The following is a 15384-nucleotide window of genomic DNA, read 5'->3' on the forward strand; positions in this document are numbered from 1 at the left end:
TGGAGTGTCTGTAAATGTGTGTTACGGTGCAGGTTTTTATAGTAGTGTGTGATTGCTAGCATTTTGTTTCTGTTGTCTTAAGTAGAATATATGTTTCACATTGTCTGAAAGTTTGAAGGACATAAAGGGGGAATTAAATTAGCTGCGAGACTTACCGCTCTGCTGCAGTTGCCGGGTTTACCATCCGGCAATATGTAATTAGTGGTAATCCATAGATTCCGGGTTAAGTGTCTGGAGTTTATGGGTTACCACTCATGGGCTGATTTCTAGTCTCACACACTTTTTCAGCAAGCCCTGCTCCAAAACTCCCATCTATTTTCACGTTACAGAAATGAGATTGCCACTGCTGGACCCATAGTGCCGGCTTTATGTGCCGAGCTGACATCTCGCACAGACGTGTCAATGTCACAAATAAACGTGCACAATTTGTTACAACTATGGAGTTGCAAATCACACGTCTCACCCCACTCACTCTTAAAAACTCATCGTAATGAATTGATCGATAGCCAATCACTCTTGTAAATGCACATATTTTTGTAGTCCCTACATTTGTTAGTGACATTAAATACAGATTATTTTTAAGCAAATTTGTGCAAGTCTTTATTTAGTGTTGCTTTAACAGTGGGATTTTTCTTTGTATAGCTATTCCTTATAGCTTCATCTGTAAATCTGTCTAAGGACAAGCCATAGCACTGAGCAGCTAATATAATCCTGAGCTTTCCAGGCGGTGTACAAGGTATGGGAATGAGCAGCAGTAGTTTGTGAGTCCTCCTTTGTCCCTGGGAACCTGTGACGGGCTCCTGATGTGACTGTGGTCACATGACCGTGGAGCTGCTGCGATTAGCTGCCTGGGTACCGTGTGTGTATGAGCAGAGCAGGGCATTGCAGGCAGTGAGTCAGCACTTACACAGCTGGTAAGCATAACTACGGCTTCATTCCTTCTGCTTCTCACTGCAAAACACAACACCATGGCTTTCCTTCTTCCACAGTTGTGGTCACACATGCATTATTCATCATGGGACTCCTTTATTTATTAATCTTATAAAGAGACATATGCTGTATATTGCTTAGCAATGCATCAAACTTTGAACGATCACTACACTTGTACAACTTGCATCATATGACATAAGGGAACATAGCGTACAAAGGTTTCAAATGACAGTCGTGCCGTTTATTTGCAGGGCTATGTCTGGCCTCTCTTCTTCGGTATTCTGTCATTTGCATTAATGAGCTGTTCAGTTGAAACACACCTGTACATTGGGTTGAGACCAGATGCATAAATGATATGTGCCTGTACAATGATATGCCATTTATTTGCTCTTCAGATGCATACACTTTAATGGCATGTCTAATCGTTTGGCTTCATGTGAGAACTGTAACAGAATTGGAAGCCAGGCATATGACCGGTGTATTTACCCTGTGAATAGAATGCATTATGGCTGGCATAGAGAGTACACTCACTGTACATAAAGGTGGTTGCATCGGATAAAAGAAAGTAGCAAATGAAAGATGCCGTTTGTGTGAAAGCATGCTCCCAGGCTGCAGTGACTCGTGTATACGACAACATTATATGTCTTTACTGCTAACGCTTCTTGTTTTGTGTCTTGTGCTATTTGTCCCCACTGTTAGTCTTGTCAGACTTTTCACAGTGGGACACTATTAAACAACTTGAGGCCAAATAGCATTTCAATCTGCTTTCTGATTTACATGATGATGGTGGCAGGTGCAACTAAGAGAAATGTCTACCCCGATCACCAGCAAAAACTTAATTTAAAAACAAATAGTCATAAGGTTAGACTTGTCTTGGTGTAATATCGTTTTTAGGTCACATATTTCTGCTGTCAGACACGAACTCCCAAATCCCACAGACTTGGTGGTCATGGGATTTTTTATTGTAATGAATGTTATTTATTTTTTTACTATTAAGAATGAATAGTATTTAAAGATAATGACATAGTATTCAGTTAGAGACTTGTATTGGGGAGTTACACACTATCAGCCATAGACCTTTTATGGAACTGATAAGTTTGAAATCTCTGCTAACATAATATTTTATTTAACAGGTTCTGCCCTAGATCTTCATTTTAGCAATATAAATGTTGCATCTTTTGACAAAGACTTAGACGACACTGAGAACAGTGACCTGGGGTTATCAAGTAAGGTTTTTTTTTTTTCTGACATACACCTACTTTCACAGTAGTAGTCACTGATTATTCACTTTCTCCTTTCCATTTCTTGGGGTTCTATTTGTAGCCAATTGGTATTTCTTCTAGATCCTTCAGATGCCAGTGTAACCAATGAGAGCTTTGGCCATTAAGCGGATGTGTTCAGGCACAGTGGCTTTCCTGATAGTCTGTAAGACCACCCTGCTTCTCAATCTATAGCAGTTGTTTAACTCGTATAACAGAGGAGATGTGGATATCTTTTCTAACTTATACCCCTTTCACACGTAAAACCTGGCCCCAACCCAAGACACTGAACATGAGTTTGGTGGCGGGCTTTAGGTTGTTTACCCCATTCAGACCGGACCTGGGTTTTCCATTCAACGTTGGTTGCTTGTCATCTCCATGTGCTACTGAACCCGCCAATCAGCTCCTTTAAGGCTTGACGCGGGTCATCATATCCCGGGTCATGCCTTTCATACTGAGGCAGGAAATTGCTCTACCTGGCAGTACCCCAGGTTTTTCAGTCAGTGTGATAGGGGGTATTGGTGTTGTCTTGGTAAGCCAGTATTTTACATGTGATGCATATAATAGAGTTCATCACATGGTAAACCCAGCTGGAATGCCCATTATTTTGGAGTTCATACATTTGGTAAATGCATATTCCATACATGTGTAGTGGATGAGCATTCCTTCTGATTTCACTCGCTGGTGGTCAGTGATCTGAAGTGCAGGTAAAACTTGTTTTAGCTAGTGTATTGGAGAGTCTTTTTAGGTCATTTATAAACCTATTTATTACAGCATATTTGTGGACTATCCCCCCAAAACACATTTTTGTGGTTACCCACAAATGTTAAGAATCCCCTGGATCTACTATGAGGTTTCTAAAGATGCTGCTGTGCAGTCTGATTTACATTTGGCCCCTGCCACTAACACCATCTGAAAATGGTGTTGGCCTATAGTACTACACCGCCTATGGGTTACGCTCTGCAAAATTTTTCGGAGAGAGATCCTTGGCAGCAAATCTCTGGCATTTTGTATTGTGTATGTGGTACTACCTTAACGGGGTCATGACACCACAAGAGATAAGCATTCCCACTAGGAGATCTGCAGTGATGGAATAGCAGCCGAGCACTTTTGTTGTTGTTCTGTAGGATTAACATGGGGGCGGGTGTCACACAGATCAAACCCCATTGGTCATGGTGTTGGTGGTGAGGCAGTCTCTAGCAGGGCTTCTGGGCTTTTTAAGTCTTGTTTGACTAAAGCAATACACATGTTCTTTCTCCCCTTTATGACTGGAAACTACACTTTCATTGACTATACTGGCAACTAGGGACTAGGAGAAAAGTAATATTTGGTTGTGTATAATTCTAGTATATTTGGAGCCTTATTTGTAGAGCTTGATTAATCAGTGTATTGTGCTATAGATGCATTGGGTTGTTATAGTTTCTTTTCAGTTTCTCCTTTACAATCTCTGCACGTTAACCTCCTATTTTGGTGTCTATGTACTAAGCTTTGAAGAGAGATTAAGTGGAGAGAGCTAAAATATTGGCCAATCCTAACTGCCATGTTACAGGCTGTTTGAAAGTTTCTTTCTCTGACGTCCTAGTGGATGCTGGGAACTCCGTAAGGACCATGGGGAATAGACGGGCTCCGCAGGAGACTGGGCACTCTAAAAGAAAGATTAGGTACTATATCTGGTGTGCACTGGCTCCTCCCTCTATGCCCCTCCTCCAGACCTCAGTTAGAATCTGTGCCCGGCCAGAGCTGGATGCACCTAGTGGGCTCTCCTGAGCTTGCTAGAAAGAAAGTATTTGTTAGGTTTTTTTATTTTCAGTGAGATCTGCTGGCAACAGACTCACTGCTACGTGGGACTGAGGGGAGAGAAGCAAACCTACCTGCGTGCAGCTAGCTTGTGCTTCTTAGGCTACTGGACACCATTAGCTCCAGAGGGTTCGAACACAGGGCCTGACCTCGATCGTCCGTTCCCGGAGCCGCGCCGCCGTCCCCCTTGCAGAGCCAGAAGACAGAAGAAGGAGATAAAATCGGCGGCAGAAGACTCCGGTCTTCATTAAGGTAGCGCACAGCACTGCAGCTGTGCGCCATTGCTCCCACTGCACACCACACACTCCGGTCACTGTAGGGTGCAGGGCGCTGGGGAGGGGGGGCGCCCTGGGCAGCAATAAGTATACCTTTTGGCAATATATGCACACAATACAGTCTGGAAAACTGTATATGTGTAAAACCCCCACCATTTTTAGTCAGAAACAGGACAGAAGCCCGCCGCTGAGGGGGCCGGGCCTTCTTCCTCAGCACACCAGCGCCATTTTCTCTTCACAGCTCCGCTGGAAGGAAGCTCCCCAGGCTCTCCCCGGCAGTATCCTGGTACACAAAGGGTGAACAGAGAGGGGGGGCACATAAATTTAGGCGCAAAATTTGTATGTACAGCAGCTACTGGGTAAACACTGAGTTGTAGTGTAATCCCTGGGTTATATAGCGCTGGGGTGTGTGCTGGCATACTCTCTCTCTGTCTCTCCAAAGGGCCTTGTGGGGGAACTGTCCTCAAATAGAGCATCCCCTGTGTGTGTGGTGTGTCGGTATACGTGTGTCGACATGTCTGAGGTAAAAGGCTCCTCTAAGGAGGTGATAGAGCGGATATGTGTGTGAGAGGGTGTCTCCGTCGACAACGCCGACACCTGTTTGGATATGTGTAAGTGCTAAGGTGAATTTATTGCACAAAAGGTTAGGGAACAGACAGGAAATCTACCCATGTCTGTCCCTATGTCACAGAGACCTTCAGAGTCTCTCAATGCTCACTATCCATAATAACAAACACTGGTATCGACATGGAGTTTAACTCCACTGTCGACTACGATAATGCAAAGTTACAGCCAAGATGGCTATAAGGTATTCAATATATGATTATTGAAATAATAGATGATTTGCATATCACTGATGACTCATCTGTCCCTGACACGAGAGTACACATGTTTAAGGGGAAGAATGCTGAGGTAAATTTCCCTCCTCTCATGAGGAAAAAGAGCGGGAATCTCCAGACAAGAGACGGCAGCTTCCCACAAGAGAATTCTCAGGCTGTATCTTTTCCCCACTAGGGCCAGGATATGTTGAGAATCTTACCCTGGGGTGTCCTGTTTGCACAGACGGTAGCACTTGCTATTCTCAGGGATCCTGCAGATAGCGTGCACATTCTAGTATACTACCCAGACCGGCGATTGTGTCGGCATGGGTTTATAGCGCTGTGGCAGCGTGGACAGGTACCTTATCAGCAGAGATGAGACCCTAGTATACAATATAAATATATTAAAGATGCTGTCTTAAGTGATAGATATATAGTTATAAAGCATGCCCAAAGAGACATGAGTATACTGGGTCCTAGAGTCAAAGCTATGTCGATCTCTGCTTGACGTGTCCTGTAGAATATGCATTGGACAGATGATGCCGACTTAAGAGGCATATGGAAGGCTGAGGATTGTGTGGAGAAGGGTTCTCTGGCCTGGTCTCCACAGCTATAGCTGGTAATTCTGCTAGTTTGCCTTATATTCCTGCACAGCCTAAGAAAGCACGACATTATTAAATGCAGCCTTTCGTATAAAGAAACAAGAAAGTCTGAGGGGCGTCCTTTCTTGTCAGAGCCGGGCAGCTAGTTCCCAGGAACAGAAGTCCTCCCCGGCCCCTACAAAAATCCACCAATGTCGCTGGGGCTCCACAGGCGGAGCTAGGCCCGGTGGGGACACGCCTTCGTAAGTTCAGCCACAAGTGGGTTCACTCCCTGTTCGATCCCTGGGCAATAGATATTGTGTCTCAGGGATACAAGCTGGACTGTGAGAAGATGCCCCCTCACCGACGGCCCTGCAGGCTTCCCCCCAAGAGAGGGAGCCAGTGTTATCTGCAATTCACAAATTGTATCTTTAACAGGTGGTGGTCAAGGGTCCCCTCCTTCAACAAGAGGGTGTTATTATTAGACCATGTTGTAATCCCGAAACCAGATGGTTCGGTCAGACCCATATTGAATTAAAAATCCCTGAACATATACCTGAGAAGGTTCAAGTTCAAGATGGAATCGCTAAGAGCGGTCAGTGCAAGCCTAAAAAGGGGGAGACTTTATTGTGAATCGGGACATAAGGGATGCATACCTTCAGGTCCCCATTTATCCACCTCATTAGGCGTACCTCAGAATTGCGGTACGGGATCGTCATTACCAATTTCAGATGTTGCCGTTTGGTCTCTCCACGGCCCCGAGAATATTCACCATGGTAATGGCGGATATGTTTGTGCTCCTGCGGTAGCAAGGTGTCACTATTATCACGTACTTGGACGATCTCCTCATAAAAGCGAGATCAAGAGAGCAGTTGCTAAGCAGCGTATCACTTTCTCTGGAAGTGTAACGGCAACACGGCTGGATTCTATATATTCCAAAGTCGCAGTTGTTTCCTACAGCTCATCTGCCTCTCCTAGGCACGATCCTAGACACAGACCAGAAAAGGGTTATCTCCCGATAGAGAGAGCTCAGGAGCTCATGACACTGGTCAGGAATCTATTAAAACCAAAACAGGTGTCAGTGCATCACTGCACTCGAGTCCTGGGAAGGATGGTGGCATCATACGAGGCCATCCCCTTAGACAGGTTCCATGCGAGGACCTTCCAATGGGACTTACTGGACAAGTGGTCCGGATCACCTCTTCAGATGCATCGGTTAATCACCCTATCCCCCAGGGCCAGGGTGTCTCTCCTGTGGTGGCTGCAGAGTGCTCACCTTCTCGAGGGCCGCAGATTCGGCATTCAGGACTGGATCCTGGTGACCACGGATGCAAGCCTCCGAGGGTGGGGGGCAGTTACACAGGGAAGAAATTTCCAAGGTCTGTGGTCAAGTCAACTGACTTGCCTTCACATCAATATCCTGGAACTAAGGGCCATATACAAAGGAGGAGTGAAAACCATATTCTTTGCTCCGAATTGGCCAAGAAGGACTCTGTACCCGGAGCTGCAGGAAATGCTCTCAGAGGACTCAGGGCTTCTGCCTCTCAGACAGGACATGTTGCAACAGGGGCCCTGTCTGTTCCAAAATTTACCGCGGCTGCATTTGACGGCATGGCGGTTGAACGCCGGATCCTTGCGGAAAAGGGCATTCCGGATGAAGTTATTCCTATGCTGATAAAGGCTAGGAAAGACGTGACAGCAAGACTTTTTCACTGTATATGGCGAAAATAGGTTGCTTGGTGTGAGGCCGGTAAGGCCCTACAGAGGAATTCCAGCGGGGTCGATTCCTGCACTTCCTACAGTCAGGAGTGACTATGGGCCTAAAATTAGGATCCATAAAGGTCAAGTTTTCGGCCCTATACATTTTCTCTAAAAATGAACTGGCTTCACTGCCTGAAGTTCAGACGTTGTTCCGGGGGTGCTGCATATTCAGCCTCCTTTTGTGCCACCGGTGGCACCTTGGGATCTTAACGTTGTGTTGGATTTCCTGAAATCCCACTGGTTTGAGCCACTCAAAACGGTGGAGTTGAAATATCTCACGTGGAAGGTGGTCATGCTATTGGCCTTAGCTTCGGCTAGGCGTGTGTCAGTATTGGCGGTTTTGTCATGTAAAAACCCTTATCTGATCTTCCATATGGACAGGGCAGAATTGAGGACTTGTCTCCAATTTCTTCCTAGGGTGGTATCATCGTTTCATTTGAACCAGCCTATTGTGGTGCCTGCGGCTACAAGGGACTTGGAGGATTCCAAGTTGCTGGACGTAGTCCGGGCTTTGAAAATTTATGTTTCCAGAAAGGCGGGAGTCAGAAAGTCTGACTCGCTGTTTATTCTGTATGCAGCCAACAAGGTTGGCGCTCCTGCTTCGAAGCAGACTATTGTTCGCTGGATCTATAGCACGATTCAGCTGGTTCACTCTGCGGCTGGATTGCCGCATCCAAAATGGTGAAAGCCCATTCCACAAGGAAGGTGGGCTCTTCTTGGGCGGCTGCCCGAGGGGTCTCGGCTTTACAGCTTTGTCGAGCTGCTACTTGGTCGGGGTCAAACAAGTTTGCTAAGTTCTACAAGTTTGATACCCTGGCTGAGGAGGACCTTGAGTTTGCTCATGCGGTGCTGCAGAGTCATCCGCACTCTCCCGCCCGTTTGGGAGCTTTGGTATAATCCCCATGGTCCTTACGGAGTACCCAGCATCCACTAGGACGTCAGAGAAAATAAGAATTTACTCACCGGTAATTCTATTTCTCGTAATCCGTAGTGGATACTGGGCGCCCCTCCCAAGTGCGGACTTTCTGCAATACGTGTATATAGTTATTGCTTAACTAAAGGGTTATTGTTATGAGCCATCCGTTACTGAGGCTCAGTTGTTGTTCATACTGTTAACTGGGTATGGTTATCACAAGTTGTACGGTGTGGCTGGTATGAGTCTTACCCTGGATTCCAAATCCTTTCCTTGTTGTGTCAGCTCTTCCGGGCACAGTTTCCTTAACTGAGGTCTGGAGGAGGGGCATAGAGGGAGGAGCCAGTGCACACCAGATAGTACCTAATCTTTCTTTTAGAGTGCCCAGTCTCCTGCGGAGCCCGTCTATTCCCCATGGTCCTTACGGAGTTCCCAGCATCCACTACGGACTACGAGAAATAGAATTACCGGTGAGTAAATTCTTATTTTTTCTCCAAGGCTTTGTAAATAGACTCCTATGACACTAATCTATGCAGCATTTTTAGATATTACTGTAATGATGTGAAATTACATAGTTGTAAGTACTTTCTATTATTTAACTTACAATTCTTAAGTTCTCTTATTATTAATTATTATTATTATTTTCTTTTTCCTTCCTTTAGATCAGAGGTTACTGGGAAGTTCAGCACCAGTAAATATTCCAGGCTCTCTTGCCCGCTCCTCATCTCTCCATTCGTCATCTTCTCTCTCAACCTCTCCTCTAAGTTCCCTTTCTCAGTCTTTGTCGCAGTCGTACCTTGCCTCCAGTATGGCTCCACGCCAGCAACAGGCACAGACACTGAAGTCAGAGCACAACACCTTAGGCACTTCAACGTCTTCACACAACTCTTTAGGTATGATCTATTATAAATAAATACAGGATCTATGGAAACCATTTGGTAAACATGATGACGTATTTTACCCCCCAAGGCTACAAAAAGTTTTGATTTACATCATGACTAATAAAATGTTTGTTGTAATGTAGAACAGAGAATCGCAGATACAAGATTGTCGGACGTCTTCCATCACTATTTTGTGGTTGCTTCTTAGAGCATCACTGACATGATGGCAGCATTGTGCCTATTTATATCTAGTTTCCAGTTCCCCAGACAGTAAAGGCTAGTGGCCAGCAGAAGGGAACTCTCTACTGCAAGCGTCTGGCACATTTGGCACTTGGATTGCCCTAAGGAGCTCCAGACACCACAGGAAATGAGCAACCCCATTAGTTTGCTAATATGTGCCAGGCATTGTGGGTATGATCTGGGCACTGGTGGGTAAATGAGTTACTCCCTGCTGGTGATGGTTAGTGTGTGTTAGGTGCGGTTTTCCCCAGTTAAGTTTGCACCCATTCAGTTCTGTGTTTCTAGTTACCTTGAACTTTGTGAGAAATGTTTTTATTTATTACCAGTTCTAGAGCGCACACATATTCAGTAGCGCTTTACAGAGAATATTTGAACATTCACATCAGTCCTGGCCTTAGTGGCACATGTACAAGCCCATGCAAAAACACTAGAGTTAATTTTTGTCAGGAGCCAATTAACCTAAGAGTGTGGACGAGAACAGGAGTACCTGGAGAATACCCCAGTAAGCACGGTTAGAAGATACAAATGCCATACAGTAAAGGCCATGGTGGGAATCGAACCCAGGACCTTAGTGCTGTGAGGCAGTAATGCTAACCATTACACCAACTGTGCAATGTACTACAGGATAATTGTGGGAAATTATCCAGCCTTGTAGCACCAGCTTTATCCGTATTTTCAATTACCCGCAAATAAAAATACAGATTTAAAGATTAAAACGTGCTGTAGATTAATGTAATTTTATACATAAGCAACACATAGAAATGCCCACCTTTTATTGCACTATAGACCTCCCTTATTGGTATTGCAGCTAAGGCGTCTAAAGGGAATCCTAGGGCTCAGCAAATATTTTCATGTTGAGACTGAGGGCGGTATGCAATTAACTCAGGTAATCTCGGAGCTATTGAATTTGCCCCCCTGCCTATTCAATTGAGGCCTGTTTTCACCCGTTTTTTTTTTAGGGAAATTTTCACCAATGCCTTTTCAAACTTTTTTTTTTTTAGTAAAAAGGCATTGGCGAAAAATGCCTTTAAATCAGCCAAAATTGCCCACAGTTTCGCCAGCGCAGGTGAGAAAGCATGTGGATTTTTTGCCTAGACGAAAAAATGGCCCTGCTGTTGAATTGGAGATTCGCCCTTTCACCCTAAAAATAGCGAAAAGTCCTGTTGTTTTTTTTTGCCTAGGCGAAAAAAACTGACCTAATTTAGTACCCCCCCTTAAATGTTTTGAAAACACTTTTTTGTAATCTACAGCGAATGTAAGTGTAACAAAGGTGTTTGTACCGGTTTGGTTTTAATATGCTACTACAAATTGGCAATTAGATAAGATTTTACTTGAATGAATACTGTATAGACTGTGTAATAATACTCATCCGGCATTGTCTATAAGCTCAACCAGGTGACATTTATTATGCATGCTATGTTGCAATCTGCGATTGTAAGCTCTATGGTCCTAACAATTTCTTTTTTTCTTGTAGGTTTGAATGGGGTGACTGGCAGTATTTGGGACTTTGTTAGTGGAAGTTTCTCTCCCAGTCCGTCTCCAGTGTTTAGCAGTGGTACAATCAGTTCCACTAGTACAAGCTCAAATGGAAACGAACTGCCCCGCATTAGGAGAGAACTCGATGATGCCAAGCGAAAAATAAAAAAATGGGAAGACTCCTGGCAGCAAGTAAAACAGGCAAGATATTTCATGTGACCATAATTGATTGCTTGATTGATAAGCTGGGTGCACATTATGTGATACATTGGCGATATATCATTCTGATGCAGTTCAGAATGATATATTGTACACATCATATAGCGTGTATTGAATACATTGGGTGTGCTGCACGTCCAGCGGGGCAATTCCACTGCCATTGCATTATAGTTACATGCAACATGAAACTATACATTGCACCATCATACTGCGTATTGTAGTGTGTACGGCGGATGTCATGTAGTATTATATTGCGTCTCTGCGTGCCATCAGAAGGTGTGTACCCAACTTTAGTCCAATGCGTTAAAGGATACATTCTAATAAGGAGTTAGTCTGTTTTGCAAATCTAACACCTATCCTGTAGAATACATGTGAAAAGTATGCCATGAACCTGACTCTTCATCTGTTGTGTGCATGCAGATCTCAGTGTATAGCCTCTCCGGTGTGAGACAAGACTGAAGTCATCTGGTGTATGCAGATTAGGTGGTGCTTTGTTAACTAATCAAGTTGAATCCGTGTTCTCCCTAGAACATTTTGCCAGCCTGGTGGCATTAAGCAGTAGCCAGGTGGGGGCAGTGAAATCTTTCTGGACACAAATATAATGTTTAAAGTCCCGGGCAGATATTGAATGAATCACAGAAAAGTCGTCCACAAGCGCTGCTAGCTACAGTCAGGTCCATAAATATTGGGACATCAACACAATTCTCATATTTTGGGCTCTATGTACCACCACAATGGATTTAAAATGAAACAAACAAGATGTGCTTTAACTGCAGACTTTCCGCTTTAATTTGAGGGTATTTACATCCAAATCAGGTGAACGGTGTAGGAATTACAACGGTTTCTATATGTGCCTCCCACTTTTTAAGGGAGCAAAAGTAATGGGACAAACTAAACAATCCTAAATCAAACTTTCACTTTTTAATACTTTGTTGCAAATCCTTTGCAGTCAATTACAGCCTGAAGTCTGGAACGCATAGACATCACCAGACGCTGGGTTTCATCCCTGGTGATGCTCTGCCAGGCCTCTACTGCAAATGTCTTCAGTTCCTGCTTGTTCTTGGGGCATTTTCCCTTCAGTTTTGTCTTCATCAAGTGAAATGCATGCTCAATCGGATTCAGGTCAGGTGGTTGACTTGGCCATTGCATAACATTCCACTTATTTGCCTTAAAAAAAACTCTTTGGTTGCTTTCGCAGTATGCTTCGGGTCATTGTCCATCTGCACTGTGAAGCGCCGTCCAATGAGTTCTGAAGCATTTGACTGAATATGAGCAGATAATATTACCCGAAACACTTCAGAATTCATCCTGCTGCTTTTGTCAGCAGTTGCATTATCAATAAATACAAGGGAACCAGTTCCATTGGCAGCCATACATGTCCACGGTATGTTTTGGATCATAAGCAGTTCCTTTCCTTCTCCATACTCTTTTCTCTTCCCATCACTCTGGTACAAGTTGATCTTTGTCTCATCTGTCCATAGGATGTTGTTCCAGAACTGTAAAGGCTTTTTTAGATGTTGTTTGTCAAACTCTAATCTGGACTTCCTGTTTTTGTGGCTCACCAATGGTTTACATCTTGTGGTGAACCCTCTATATTCACTCTTGTGAAGTCTTCTCTTGATTGTTAATTTTGACACATATACACCTACCTCCTGTAGAGTGTTCTTAATCTGGGCAACTGTTGTGAAGGGGTTTTTCTTCACCAGGGAAATAATTCTTCTGTCATCCACCACAGTTGTTTTCTGTGGTCTTCCGGGTCTTTTGGTGTTTCTGAGCTCTCCGGTGCGTTCTTTCTTTTTAAGAATGTTCCAGACAGTTGATTTGGCCACACCTAATGTTTTTGCTATCTCTCTGATGGGTTTGTTTTGATTTTTCAGCCTAATGATGGCTTGCTTCACTGATAGTGGCAGCTCTTTGGATCTCATATTGAGAGTCGACAGCAACAGATTCCAAATGGAAATGTCACACCTGGAATCTACTCCAGACCTTTTACCTGCTTAATTGATGATGAAATAACGAGGGAATAGCCCACTCCTGTCCATGAAATAGCTTTTGAGTCGATTGTCCCATTACTTTTGGTTCCTTAAAAAGTGGGAGGCACATATAGAAACCGTTGTAATTCCTACACCGTTCCCCTGAATTGGATGTAAATACCCTCAAATTAAAGCGGAAACTCTGCAGTTAAAGCACATCTTGTTTGTTTAATTTCAAATCCATTGTGGTGGTGTCCCAATATTTATGGACCTGACTGTATATAGAATATTTCTCACACGTCCTAGAGGCTGCTGGGGACGCTTCAAGAACCATGGGGTATAGACGGGATCTGCAGGAGACATGGGCACTTTAAGACTTTGAAAGGGGTGTGAACTGGCTCCTCCCTCTGTGCCCTTCCTCCAGACTCCAGTTTAGAATCTGTGCCCAGGCAGACTGGATGCACAACTGAGGAGCTCTACTGAGTTTCTCGGAAAAGACTTTGTTAGGTTTTTTTATTTTCAGGGAGGCTGCTGGCAACGGTCTCTCTGCATCGTGGGACTTAGGGGAGAGAAGTCAGACCTACTTCTAGGGAGTTAAAGGCTCTGCTTCTTGGCTACAGGACACCATTAGCTCCTGAGGGTTTGGAACACTAGGTATGCCTAGGGGTTCACTCCCAGAGCCCGCCGTCACCCCCCTTGCAGAGCCAGAAGTCAGAAGACAGGTGAGTAGAAGAAGATAGAAGACTTCAGTGACTGCTTTCTGAGGTACTGCACAGCGATCGCGCTGCGCGCCATGTTCCCATACACAGTGGCACTGCAGGGCGCGGGGGGGTGGGGGATGCACTGGGCAGCATTAAAACATTTCTTTAAAGGCTGGCAGAGTGATATTGAAGTGCCTTGGCACTAAATTCATACCCCCGCCGGCATTATTTGTTTGTAAAAGAGCGGGCTGAAGCGCGCCATGTAGGGGGTGGGACTTAGCCCTTACAGCTCTCATCAGCGCCATTTTCTCTCCAGGAGCCGCAGAGACGCTGGTCCTTCCTCACCACTGCTATCACAAGTAACAGGGTGCAAAACGGGGAGGGGGGACTACACAGCAAATTTGGTGCAAAAATAGATGATTGTAAAGCGCTGCAGGGTCTGCGGCATTCTCTATATAAAGTTTCAGAACCGGGACAGGTGCTGGGTTGTGAGCTGGCAAACTCCCTCTGTGTTTCTCTGACAGGCTTTATTGTGGGTCTGACCCCCTTTTGGCCCAGTGTCTGTGGGTGTCGGTACTGGTGTGTCGCCATGTCTGAGGCGGAGTGCTCTTCCCAGGAGGAGACTGTGTTGGGGCAGAAACGGCTGTGGGAGTGACCCTGTCGGCATCGCCGACTCCTGACTGGGTAAATGTGTTGAATGCTAATGTGGCTCTTATTAATAAGAGACTAGATAAATCTGAATCTCAGAAACAGGTATGGAAGAAATCGGTGGAGGATGTGTTAACACAAGTACAGACCCCCTCGGAGTCGCATAAACGTTCGTTTGCACAGTTAGCAGACACAGGTATCGACACGGACACTGACTCCAGTGTCGACTAGAGTGATACCAGATTAGACCCAAAATTGTCAAAAAGCATTCAGTACATGATTGTGGCAATAAAAGACGTGTTGCATATCACCGAGGACCCTGCGGTTCCTGATACTAGGGTCTGTATGTTTAAGGGAAAGAAACCTGAGGTAACGTTTACGCCCTCTCATGAACTGAATGCCCTTTTTGGAAAGATGTGGGAAAATCTTGACAGAAAGTTTTTGATTCCCAAAAGTATTCAAATGGCGTATCCGTTCCCCCCTGCGGATAGAGAAAAGTGGGAGTCACCTCCCATTGTAGGCAAGGCGCTGTCACGGTTGTCTAAAAAGGTGGCTTTACCGTCTCTTGACACGGCAGCCCTTAAGGATCCTGCAGATTGTAGACAGGAAAATACGCTAAAATCCATTTACGTCACCACAGGTACACCTCTCAGACCAGCTATTGCATCTGCGTGGGTGAGTAGTGCTGTAGAAAAGTGGGCAGATAACTTGTCATCTGATATAGATACCCTGGATAGGGAGGCCATCCTTTTAACGCTAGGTTATATCAAGGACGCTGCAGCCTACTTTAAAGGAAGCGGCGAGAGATATTGGCCTCTTGGGGTCAAGGGCAAATGCCATGGCAGTCTCAGCTAGGAGAGCATTGTGGATTCATCAATGGAATGCTAATGCTGACTCTAAGAAAGCTATGGA

The 15384-nt window shown here is 44.8% G+C and overlaps 1 protein-coding gene across 1 annotated transcript in view; it reads left to right on the forward strand.

Moving 5' to 3' along the window:
- Positions 1–15384, forward strand: part of UNKL (unk like zinc finger) — a 221997-nt gene that overhangs the window by 158855 nt on the left and 47758 nt on the right. Inside the window, 3 exon segments of the mRNA XM_063934556.1 lie at positions 2064–2156; positions 8997–9227; positions 10930–11132. Coding sequence (XP_063790626.1) covers positions 2064–2156; positions 8997–9227; positions 10930–11132 — 527 coding nt within the window.

The sequence above is a fragment of the Pseudophryne corroboree genome, chromosome 7 (assembly GCF_028390025.1).
Source record: "Pseudophryne corroboree isolate aPseCor3 chromosome 7, aPseCor3.hap2, whole genome shotgun sequence".
NCBI lineage: Eukaryota > Metazoa > Chordata > Amphibia > Anura > Myobatrachidae > Pseudophryne > Pseudophryne corroboree.